At 35.8% G+C, this 13,333-nt stretch overlaps 1 protein-coding gene across 4 annotated transcripts in view; it reads right to left on the bottom strand.

Annotated features, from left to right (window-relative positions):
- CADM2 (cell adhesion molecule 2) overlaps nucleotides 1-13,333 on the bottom strand; it is a 918,732-nt gene that overhangs the window by 124,414 nt on the left and 780,985 nt on the right. For all 4 annotated transcript variants that reach the window (XM_084801707.1, XM_084801709.1, XM_084801708.1 and 1 more), the window contains one exon: nucleotides 11,039-11,176. In XM_084801707.1, the coding sequence (XP_084657833.1) occupies nucleotides 11,039-11,176 (138 nt within the window). The remainder of the gene's footprint in view (nucleotides 1-11,038; nucleotides 11,177-13,333) is intronic.

Raw genomic sequence — 13,333 nt, 5'->3', positions numbered from 1 at the left:
TCCCTGGGTCCAGATCTGCCAATCATGATGTTTTTCTTGTAGGTTTCTAGGAACTTCTGGATCCTTTTATTTCCCCATTCTCCCATACACCCTTACTTAGAGTACTAATAGGAAGTCTGCATTGCATCTATCTCAATTTCCTGGTAAATGAAGATTTTGATGGGACATCCCTTTTGGGCTAGTGTCCAATTATAAATGAGTATATACCATGTGAGTCTTTCTGGGTCTGGGTTAACTCACTCAGGATGATCATTTCTAGTTCCATCCATTTGCCCACAAATTTCTGGATTTCCTCATTTTTAATAGCTGAGTAGTATTCCATAGTGAAATGTACAATAGTTTCTTTATCCATTCTTTGACTGAGGGACATTTAGGTGGTTTCCAGGTTCTGACTATTACAAATAAGGCTGCTATGAACATTGTTGAGCATATGCCCTTGTGGTGGAGCATCTTCTGGGTACTCCAAGGAATGGAATATCTGGGTCTTGTGGTAGTCCTATTCCCAGTTTTCTGAGAAAGTGTCAGATTGATTTTCAAAGTGGTTGTACAAGTTTGTATTCCCACCAGCAATGAGGTAGTGTTCCCCTTTCTCCACATCCTCGCCAGCATGTGCTGTCACTAGAGTTTTTTATTTTAGCCGTTCTGGAAAGCAAAAGATGGAATCTCAGACTCGTTTTCATTTGCATTTCTCTGAAGACTAAGGATATTGAGCATTTCTTTCTTTTTTTAAAATCTATTTATTTATTGTATATGAGTACTTTATCTGCAGAAGAGGGCATCAGATCACATTACAGATGGTTGTGAGTCACCATGTGGTTGCTGGGAATTGAACTCAGTATCTCTGGAAGAGCAGGCAGCGCTTTTAACCACTAAGCCATCTCTCAGCCCCATTGAGCATTTCTTTAAGTGTTTTTCAACCATTTGATATTCCTCTGTTGAGAATTCTCTGTTTAATTCTGAGCCCCATTTCTTAACTGGGTTAGTTGATTTGGTGGTGTTTAATTTCTTGAGCTCCTTATGTATTTTGGATATTAGACTTTTGTCAGATGTAGGGTTAGTGAAGATCTTTTCCTAGTCTGTAGCCTGTTGCTTTGTTCTGTTGACAGTGTCTCCTGCCTTACAGAAGCTTCTCAGCCTCATGAGGTCCTATTTATTAATTGTTGACTTTAGAGCCTGGGCTGTTGGACTTCTATTCAGGAAGTTGTCTTCTGTGCCAGGCTTTTCCCCACTTTTTTCTAACAGATTTAGTCTGTCTGGTTTTATGTTGATGTCTTTAATCCACTTGGACTTGACTTTTGTGCATGGTGATATATATGGATCTATTTGCATCTTTCTATATGTATACATCCAGTTAGACAAGCACCATTTTTGGAAGATGCTATCCTTCTTCCATTGAATAGATTTGGCTTCTTTGTAAAAAATCAAATGACTCTATCTGTGTGGATTTATTTCTGGTTCTTTAATTTATTCCATTGGTCAACCAGCCTGTTGCTTTGACAGTACCATGCTGTTTTAATTACTATTGCTCTATAGCACAGCTTGAGATCAGGAATGGAGATTCCTCTGGAGGAACTTTTATTGTACAGGATTGCTTTAGCTATTCTTTGTTTTTTAATCCATCTGAAATTGAGTATTGATATTTCAATGTCTTTTAAAAATTGTGTAGGTATTTTGATATGGATTGCATTGAATCTCTAAATTGTCCAGGACCAATGAAGTTTTAACAAAAAATTCCTAGATCCACAAATTAAGTTTATGTTTCCCTCTTTGATTTTTATTTTTTATCTTTTTCTCTCCCATTTTCTTTTCCTTTCTCATCTTTGTTTGTTTCTTGAGCATCCCTAACTTTCAGACTTCCATATAACTTGAATCTTTAGAATTGATAGATGCTTACTATGTACCATTGAATTAATTAAACTAAGGAGTATACTTAGCTAGGTAAGGCATGTCTTTCCCTGTGATAAGCTTCTCAGTCTAAGTATGTGAATGACTTGGAAGCACCTTCTGCATTTTTTTTCTGTACGGTAGATATATTTTATATCTAATTATAATTCTCCTGAAAAACTGAAGATGTCATTAGTCAAAACTCTAAATAAATGATTGTATTCTATTTTAGTGTAGTACAAAACCCAGAGATGATTAAATGTGGGTTTATCTGTAAATCTAATGCATATAGGTAAGTTTTATGTAATACAATTATATTTTCAAATAGTTTCAGTCTCTTATTTATAGTTAGTACCAATTATTTTCCTCTTATTTTGGGCAACATTTCGCCCATCTTTTATTTTAGCTACCCTCCATTTTTACCCTGTAGTAATTGTCAGGTTTCCTCTTTAGACTAAGAGATTCTTGGGTGATTTGAGGGTTATATTTTGGGGATGTCCATGTGTGTGTGTGTGTGTATTTTATGTGTGCATGGGTGTTTGTACATGTAATTACACAGATAAAGAACTGATTGGATACTTGTCCTATCTTCCACCTAATTTAAGTGGCTATCTTTTATTTGCTGTTGGAACGCCAGGCTGGCTACTAGTTGAGTGGAGTTTCTTTCCGGGGATTTTCCTGACTTAACTTCCCATGTCACCCCAGGACGCTGAGGTCTCCCATTTACACCTGTACAGCAAGGTCTTTCTTATTTGCCAGGTCTTCTCTTTTGCACCTACATTCTTTTTATTGTCGTTTAATCTCACCAAATGTAAATGTTTTATACCACCATTATGTAATTGCAAATTACTTTTTAGTTAATACTTACTGAAAAATTCATCAATAGTTTGTTGATGGCGTGTGCTTTTTAAAAATATTTTATTAGTATTATATATTATGTATATGGTGTTTTGCATGACTGTTATTTCTATGCATTGCATATATGTGCCTGGTACAAAGAGGCCGGAAGAAATAGCAGATTTCCTGGAACTGTAGCTACTGAGAGCTGTAACTAAAGTCCAAACGGAAGCTGGGATGCTTAATTACTGAGCCATCTCTCCAGCCCTGAGGCATTTGGTTATTAAAAAATTCGCATAAGCAAGAAGCAAAAAGTTAGAAGTTTAACACATTTAACTGTAAGTTAAAAGAAGGTAAATTAAACTGGCAATATAATTGAGGAGAAATAAGAATATAAAGGTAAACTAAAAATATATGAAAGTTTAAAGTCTATTCAGCTACTGAATGTGTAAAATCCATACACTATTTTTTCTCTATAAAAATCATGCAAAAGTAGTATCTAAAAATTACCTGTTATTACAAGAAAAAGAAACTGTGAAATAGTTTCAGCATTTATTGATGCAAAAATAATTTAAACTATTAAATTACCAATGTGAAAAATATATAACTCTTCTATAAAATATCAAAATATTAAAAATGAATAACTAAGCATAAACATTTAGATATATTTACAATACGATAAAGTATTAGAAATTATGAGATGACACCACAAAAATCCACTCTATAGACATAAATGTCTATAAAAAAGCTATTGTCATATACTAAATTAATAAAAACCAATGCGTGAGAAAAAAATCTATGAAATCTTAGAAAGAACTGGTAGAATCAGTTGTCGGTCTGCCTCCATTTTATCCTGCATTCAGGACTGCAGATGTATAGCGCCTACAGCATTGTAATCATCATCTCTCTATTCAAGACTCTATGTAATCTGACTTTTTTGATTATGATAAAGTAGGTAGTAGAAAGGCCTTCAGAGAGGGAGATTCTGTCATAGCTGGTGGTTTTAGAGGATTTTGTTCATGATCCCCTGACTCTTCTGCTTTGGTCCTAAAGTCAAAACTGTTATTGCTACAAGACCACTTAGAATAGTCTGTAAACCCCAGAAAGTAGATAGTGCCAGGGAGAAGAGACAAGGCTGTTTCTTCCTGAGTATCATGACAATAACATATTTTTGAGTGATAAGTAACATTATACAGACTGAGCCATCTGTATTTATGTATTTAGAAATGTATGTGCATATACATATATATGTGTGTAACAATGTGGCAACAACTAATGAAAAAAGAAGGCATGAATATGAAAGAGACCAAGGAGATAAATATGGGTGGGTTTTAAGAAAGGAAAGGGGAAGGAAAAGTGGTGTAATTATAATATCAAAAAGAAAAGAAATAATGTATAAAAGGAAGTTTCTATTTCTATGTTTCATTAAGATGTTCTAGAACTTTGAATGCTCACAGTGCACAATAATTTCTAAAAAGACTTTATTTTTGTTATTAGCAGAATGATTAACCTTCAAATTTAGCTGAAATTAAATAGAAAATAGTCTGTCAGAGTAAGCATAAATAGTCAATCAAAGTGGGTACAGATATATCTCTTTATCATTCCCACTCTCATATTTATTTCTCTTTATTATATGTCTTGGAAACAAGCAAACAGACAGATTTGAAACACAATACTGTTTTATTAAAAGAAATATTTTTCTAAATTTCTCCTAAAAAGGCAAGGCCTTCTGTTGCTTGCAGCTTAGTCGAAGTAACAGGGCCAGATTTTTCTCTCACTTGGAAGCAGGATCTAAGGCATTGTATGTTATATATGACAGGTTAAAAACAACTGAGCTAGCCAGGCAGTGGTGGCAGGTACCTTTAATCCCGGCACTTAGGAGACAGAGACAGGCATATCTTTGTGAGTTCTCGGCCAGCGTGATCTACAAAGTGAGTTCCAGGACAGCCAGGGCTACAAAAAGAAGCCCTGTCTTGTAAAATCTAAAAAGAAAAATGAAACAAACAAAAAACAAAAAAAGCTGAGCACCTCAAGTTTGTGAGGTGAAAGCTTGGCAGGATGTCACACATGGAAAGGGTCTATATTGAACTAGCTAGACTGTGAGTTGTAAGTTTCGCAGCTTTTGGGAGTGCCAAGTCACCTTTGCAGGTACCAGATCAAAGAAAGGATTCTGTGCAGAGAATAACACATACCTCTAAGACGTCCTGCTAAAAATAGAGTAGGTGTTCATCATTGTATCTGAAGAATAAATTGAGCCTGGGGCAAAGGCCATGGGAAAGATGAGAGGAATATTGCATGGGGCTTTGAAATGGGATGCTAGGCATCTGTGCCACCAAACGGAAGGCAAAACTCACATGGGAGTACTGGGTGCTCAGCAATATTTTATACTAGAAATGAGAAAAAATAAATAAAACCTAGAAAACTAGGTTCTATTTCCTAGTTTATCTGACCAAACTAGGAAAATTGAAAGGACCCAGTGAGAGACATCTTCTAAGTGAATTTCCAGAAGAATGTTCAAGATACTTTTCCTAAATAATAAAATACATTTTAAATGGTTAGTAGAAGAGTGTTTATAATGCTGATTAGTAAAGAAAGGTAAAACTAATGACATATGGAATACAGTAAAAAAAAGTGAACAACAAAAGATGACGCAGTCGAAGGAGGAAGAACATGCATCACTAAGAGAGAGTGAACCAGTGGAAACTAAGACTCTAGCAACACAGGTGACCAAAGAACAAAGTCACTGAAATATGCCCGACTACTTCAGCATTGAAATAAAACCCCAACTTAAGTTATATAATTTATGTGAAAAATTTTATTGTCTAAGATTATGCAAATGTTCTGACAACCTCCAAAGGGTAACTCAGGAATAAAAGAAAAAATTTGGACTTTAGAAATTAGGACAATCATTTTTGAAAATAGCTGAGTATCTTCTTAAAAACTGTGAATATATTCAGGTCAAACAACATAAAATTAACCAACTATGTTTTAATCTGGGAGTTGAAATGATAATTATTTAGTCATTATATACTAACAGCAAGTGATAAAAGAAATTATTTTCTTTCTTTTCTCTAAAAATCACAATTCCTGGCACACAACTTAATATTTTATTCAAATTAAGATTTTTAGGTAACTGATCTTAAATGACTTATTATATGAAAACTAGTTTGTGAAATCAATGTGAATATGAATGCATAATCCATCACGTCTCAAAGTTGTTCCTGTGTATAAGTTTGATTAAAATATAAAGAAAGAGAGAGAAAAGGAAAGTAATTATATGACCAAAGAATATTGCTAAGATGTAGGTTAAAGCATAGTTCTTAGATACATTAAAATACTGAAGTGCACTTTGATTTAATTTTAGATAATAGCTCTTTAAAAGCAGATTTAAAAGGTTAGAGAAGAGCAGGGACACCTTCTAAACTGAGGGATCTAGGGACACGACCTTCACTTTTTTAAACACCTGTTAAGATACTGTTATTATTTAGTCCAAGCCTGTGGATTTAGTAAATGTATATTAAAATCATAAAGAAAAAAAACAGTGATACTTGAAAAATAGCAAGAGTTTGGTTTAGTATATCTGTGCTGAGGCAAGTAATGCTGGGGAATTAAAAAACAAACTATAGTATGGGTTTATGTTAATCTATATGGTCTAGTAGACACCTTTACAGAACCAAACATTAACATGTCCACTGTTACTTTTCCAACCAGTGATGAGTCATATGCAAAGAAATATAAAGTAAAATTAGAATGTATTTAGCCAATTTAAAACTTGGCTGCAACAATGTCTTAGATTTGCATGTTTTACCAGAGAAGGCAGCTTTAAAAAACTCCTTGGGTGAGCATCTGAAAGGCATGCAGTGACACTTGTACTAAAAGGAATGCATTTAGATCCTGCCAAAGTTCAAGAACATGCTACAAAGCTGAGTTTTGATGGGAAGGCAGTTCAATTAATTCCATCTCGGATCTTAAGTAAATACAATACGAATCACAAAACTACTTTCAAATTCTGTATTTATTATAGGGGCAAATGGCTTTTGTCCAAAAGGTTCAAGAACCCGAGTTTATAACCTTTGATAGTCAGTTTTCCTCTGTTTAAGGTCCTTTGGAAAGTGTCTTGTCTTTTGAAACTATTGCTGTGAAAAGTCATTCCCTTGATCACGTTAAGGCATTGTTAGTTCATACCTAAAATATATCCAACTCTTTTAGCAGTCACATTCCCGCTCCAAACCCCAAATTCCAGTTTTAAATCTCAGAACACACTGTCTAGCAGATGAGTGAAAAGGCAAACTCATTTCTCTGTAGATCTGTTTCCTCTACCACAGGGCAATAAATTAACACAAACTCAGTGAGTGAAAACTTGTGGGTTACGAAGCTCAGTCTGGTTTTTCCATTACTAATCGTGGTCTTCACTGATGATTAAAGTCCCCATGTAAACCTTGCAGGCCTCTTCAGATTGACTGGTGGTTAGCAGTTCATTTTTTTTTTTCCTGATTCTAGGGTTTCAGTTCTCTTACTGCTGAAGGGATCTCTCTATGGTCCTGGTATTTACTAACAGTTCTCTGGCACATGGCTTCTACAAACTATTTAAACAGCTTTTGATTTTCTTCAAGACATACAGGAGAAGATCTTCCCAACTCTATTTCTGTTAAAGACCTTAACTTCTCATGTCAGATCCACTTTTGACAATTTCCCTTTAGGTTGTGCAAAATGTATCTACGGCTATGTACGCAAGACTCCTCTTTACCATATAAGGTAAAAGAATCAAGCAGGCGCCTCACCTCATATTCAGGATTTCCTCCTACACTTAAGGAGAGGGGGTTACATAAGGATGCTGGGTCCTTGAGGGTTTTCACAAAATTTGCTTAATACGTTAAAGTAAAAGCTAGTTATCCAGAAAGGAAAATCTCAAGATTTGGTAATAAGAAATGCTCAAACTGCAAATTACCATGCATATAAATAGAATGAAAACTTTAATGCAGCTGCCAGCTCTCAGGGAGCTGAATGATTTAGGAAGGCAATGAACGTCCCTTTTCACAGTAAATGGCAGAGCCTCAGACTTCCTGACTTCCCAGATGATTAAAGGCTGCAGTGAAACACCTGTGGTTTGGATGTAGCAGCGTCCAGAGGCACCAAAAGGATGTCTGAGTCAATACATGGTGGGCCAGGGAACCCAGAATTATGATGCTTTCAGTGTATCCTTGAATGCTTTTATAAAAACATGGCTCAAACAATACAGTATTGCTTGAACAATACATTCTTCACTCATTAATCTGAAAAAAAAAAGTGTTTTCCACACTAGGCCCTTGCATGCCTCTCCTTACCATATCATATGTAAAATTTCACCATTATTTGAACCACTTGCCATAAATACACAGCTAAATAAAATCCCTTTTCTGCAATTTCTTCTAGCCTTAACCCAAGTGATGGTTTTGGGTTAAGACCTATTTATTCAAATATATATCATGCTAAATGCTGGTTTATGAATGAACATGTGAGGGGTTCAGCTTTTCCACATTGCATGACTCTGCTCCCTTCTCACAAACACTGTAGCTTACTTCTATATTGTGCCTGTGAGACCCCATGTTTATACCATCATCTCTTATTTGTGAATGTATTAATGGACCACTGTCTTTTCTGTTTTATGTATAATGTTAATTTAGAGATTCATGCACCTCAACAACCATTAGTTGTCAAATACAAAAATAATAATAAAGCGATAAATATATAAAATGAGCTTTGTAATTTTGTTGTACCTGGCAGCAGTTTCTATACATTCAGCCATGTATGTTACTTGCAGCAGTATCAGGGACACAATATCATACTAGTTTAGTAGATAAGAAGACAAAAATCTCAAAAAATGAAGGATTCTGTACAGATCATCGATACTATGCTGTTCTATGACTGCAGTCCTCTGCATATAAATGTCATCAAGTAATACTTTCTAGAAAAAATTTACCAAAAAACAACATCCACATGACAGATAATCCTGGAGAAACATATTTATTTTAGCACACATTCCTCTTCATAGAAAGTAGTCTAACAATAATTATTTTAATAACCATGTCACCTTGAACACCATCAGGTCAAGGGGCTTGACTCCATTATGTGCCACTTCTAACACATGACCTGATACACCAGGAAGCTGAGGCATGGTAGAAAACTCTTACTGAACTACATTGGATTCTAGTAACCTCACTTTCCTTTCTGTGTTACACTAAAGCTTATGTGTGTTCAAAGGTGCAAGTAATACTGTGGCAAATTCTGCCAATGCAAGCTGTATATTTCTTTTATCTCTGGAAAGACAAGGTAGTGCAAGATAATGATGGAGCACTCCTCACAGTGTGTAGTGTTGGCTAAAATAACTGTTCTGTAAAGTAGCGCTTAGCAAATTCAGAGGCCAGCAAGGGAAGTGAATGTTCACTCCGTGCACACTACTGCACGTATCTTATTTACATGCACGCCTATCAAAGTGAAGTTTACCCCACTCAGGAAGCTCAGCATCTGCTTGAGAAGACAAACTACCTCCACGTGTGGAAGAGTTATAAACAAACAATGATATATAAATGAATTAACGTGTGAGGGCCAAAGCAGTTCTATAAACTCTCATTGCATTGGAGAACATCAAAAAAAAAAAAAGGGGGGGGGGGAGGAGTCCTGACTTCAGGATACAGACTACAATCCATATGCTGATTCTGCATGTTTTTGTCACAGAGTTTGTTCTGTGACAGCTGTCATTAAAATCCAGTGTTTTACACAATCAAACGTTTCACATTTTTAAAGATGACCATAACAGTACCATCTACTATCACATAGCATTAGTTTTGTTTGTTATTCAAAGGAGTAGCAAGAATTGTTTAAAACTATTCTATTGCATAAAGAGTAGTGTCTTACTGGGTTTTTGATAAGGGTACAATATTAACTACAGTCAATCAACATTAACACTCTAATGTGTTACCTCTTTAACTACCCTGGGGAGACAGGACAGAATAGCTCTGGAAACATCAGGAAAATACTAAGAACTTGCCTTCACAGATCCAGTTCACTGTGTCAGAGTTAGAGAAGGAATCCCAGTTATAAAACAGTTCTCTAGGCTGGGGGGATGGCTCAGCTTTTAAGAGCACTTTCTCCTCTTTCAGAAGGCTGAGCTTCGATTCCAATTATACAAAGTAGGGAGCCACACCTATCTAAAACTCTAACATCCCTTTCTGGTCTCCTTAGGCATCCTAATATGTGACACAGTCACACACACACACACACACACACACACACACACACACACACACACACAAGCATATAGAAATGGATACACACATTAACACAAATATAAATAAAGCTGCTTTAAAATGTTCTAAAAGCAATTGACGAATTTAAGGAATGCTTTCAATTCTAAACCAAGTCTTTCACAGAAAAAGACTATTGTGAAGGTTAAGAATTTGCATCATAGAATATCGTTGTAAGCTGCAGAAGGAATTTTATACATATCCTTCAGTAGAGGGCTTTCCACTAGAAATGCGTAACATAAAAGTGACTGGAACAAATGCTTGTCAGAGTCAGACAACGGGGGAAGGAAAATGAGAATTTAGCTTAGGAAAGGTCTGACTAGGTCCAGGAAAATCTACCAAATGTATCCTAGAGTCAGTATTAGAGTGTGTGCTCTTAAGCCTGCTGAAATGCAGGATTCAGGGTACATAGCAATTTGAGTGTTTACTTTAGAAAAAGTATCCCATTTCAGTCTTTGGTCTGACATTTCTCTTAGAGAATAGTGAATAAAATGTATTTAGTAGTTAGGCAAAGCTGATGATTAAGGTTAAAATTATTGATAAGGTACTATTAGGAGAGTATATGTGAGAATGTAAGGTAAAAAAGATGACAATAATTTTATAGATTACCGTCTTGGTATAATCAGCAAACCCTCATGCTGGGATTGTGTTCTCACTCCTAAGATTTACATAATAGGATACAAAGTAAGAACTTAATGTAAAAGTAATTAGATTGGTTGGCATAGCACTTCTTACAGGTGATTATGCCAGGAATTGTACTATTACCATATCACAGGCAAATTGTTTGAATAATTGCCACAAACTGGTGTCCTGTTGTTTTTACTAGTGAATGTGTGCTGTCAAGCCTAGCACCTCCACGGAGCCACCTTGCTGCTCCATCAGGATGAAGTTGGTTCGCTTGGTGAAGTTATGTAACAAGAAATTGGTAAACCTCATTAAATTGATTTGTAATAGGAAGCCAAACTCTCTGTTTTTATACAACATTCTAGTTTTCGTATATTTGTGTTGACATGGGGACTTTCCTGGAGCTTTACCTTTAATCTCCTTGTCATTTTTGAACCATCTTATATCAGCTGCAGGTTTACTGCCAGAAGTCTTACAAGTCAGCTGCATCAGGTCTCCCTCCATGACTGGTGATGAAAATCCACTAATCTGGGGCTTCTCTGGAACACCTGAAATTGAATCAAATAAGGTAAGTGAGTGTCAATCTCCAGGGATAACCTAAACGTCTGTATGATAAAATAAACATTTTCTGATGTGCTAAATAGGTATACACAGCATCCAGAATGAATATTAAAGTATATACACTTTAAAGTAGTTTTTACATAAAAAATGTGAAATTTCATCTGTAAAAATAGTCTTTTCAAGCTTTAAAATAGAGTCATTCAAGTAACAGTGTGGCAGTCTAAGAAAATAGACTGTACTGGGAAAAATATTCATAAAACATTTGTCTGTTTTGTCAGCATTATGATTTAACTACACTGGGTCCTTTCATTCTTGATTTTATAATTCTTAAACTTCAAGAGATATCATTAGATGCCCTGTAACTTATTCAGGAACATTGGTTTTTGAATAAGAGATTCATATACACTTACATCCATAATGACTTTTGATTTTTTTCAATTAAAATAGAGTATTCATTTCAATATTTTTCACCAGCAATTCAATTGTGTTTGGAGAATCATGCTATCTAACTATTATTTTAATCACTACTATAATTTTCTATTTCAAATTATCTTAGGCAAATAGTTAAATCCTAAAATCATCTATGAGTGATTCAAAAACAGATATCATGTATTTAAAATAGATTTTATTAGCTGGGTATGGTGGCACATGCTTGTAATCCCAATACTCTGGAAGGCAGAGGCAAATGGATCTCTGTGGGTTTGAAGCCAGCCTGGACTACAAAGTGAGTTCAGAATAGCCAGGGCTACGTAGTTGTCTCAAATCCCCTAATCTCTCCTCCAAGGGGGGGAAAAAAAAGAAAGAAAGAAAGAAAAAGAAAAACTAGATTTTATTGTTTGTTTGGATAGTGTATGTGTCTGTGTGTGTGTGTATGTGTGTGTGTACATGTTCATGTGGGAGGCTGAACAAATGTCATAGGCGGTATGTGGGAGTCACAGGAAAACTCATGTTCTGGTCCTCGCCCTCTGCCTTCTTTGAGACAGACTCATTCCTGTTGGTAACCACTGTGATGGCTACTCCAGGAACGCTGGTCCACATGCTTCCAAAGAATTCTCCATCACTCCCTCCTATTTAGCTGCCGGAACGCAGGTGTGGATACACACCCCTGTTACCTCGCCAGGCTTTTATGTGTCTGAAGTGTCTGAACTCCCAAATGTCTGAATTCTGGTCATAGAGCTGCTGCAAGATGTACTTTTCCAGGCTGCTCCCACTCCACAGCCTGAATACCTCATGCTTTCTTTGCTATGTCATTCAATGATTTTCTTGAATGTTTGTTAAAATATCACACAGCATTGTTCCATAACCAATGTGCCGTGGAGCTGTCCTTTATGCACTACCTTAACTTAATTTCTGAGAATATTAAAAAGTAAGATTAGAAAGCTCTGCTATGAGACATACAAAGAAAATGGCAAAAAGGATGAAGGAGAGATGAACTTACTTCTCTAAACTAGCCAGTTGGTCTGTGTGTGCTCACTTCTATCCCCTTTTAGAGAAATCAATGTCATATTGCTGTTTAATAAACTGCACTCGGCACTCATTTATTTTTTGCGTCTTGAGTTGGCTCTACAGAACAATGTATTAACCTTAGGCACTTGTTATCTTGGAACATTCCACTTTAGTGGATGTATCTTGTCCTTAACGGCAAACTTGTGAAGATTTTTATGAAATAGTTCCATTGGGACCTGCAATGAAACGTATTTCACATCCCAAGCACAGAACCAATTCGCTAGCTGGATTAACTTTAATATTTCTACCCAAAACGATGTTATGCATTGGCTGTTTTAAATGCAACGCTGTGCCTTTATCTATCTAAAAAGGAAGGCAAGCTAGGGGCAAAAAGGAAAAAAAAATCAATCTTTAAATTTCTCAAACTTGTTCAGTACACAGGTGCGTTTCAATGAACTGCAGCAATTTCAGCTGACTAGGGCACTGTGGAGTCGATGAGCTCTGAGCTGCACCTTTATTTCCTCCGAATCTCTATGAATGCATTGCTTTTTCATGTCACTTTAACCTTTGGAAAAATGGCCTGATACTTAGAGAATAAAAGCACAAGGAAGCTACAAGCTGCATGCACAAGTGACATTACGTACTTCATTTACGAATCTAGAAAATACACATTTTTCTCTTTTTAAATAGAGACACAT

Source organism: Acomys minous, assembly GCF_964271855.1.
Source record: "Acomys minous genome assembly, chromosome: 11".
Taxonomy (NCBI): domain Eukaryota; kingdom Metazoa; phylum Chordata; class Mammalia; order Rodentia; family Muridae; genus Acomys; species Acomys minous.
Note: the sequence above shows the minus strand (reverse complement) of the source record. Positions and strands in the feature narration are given on the sequence as shown.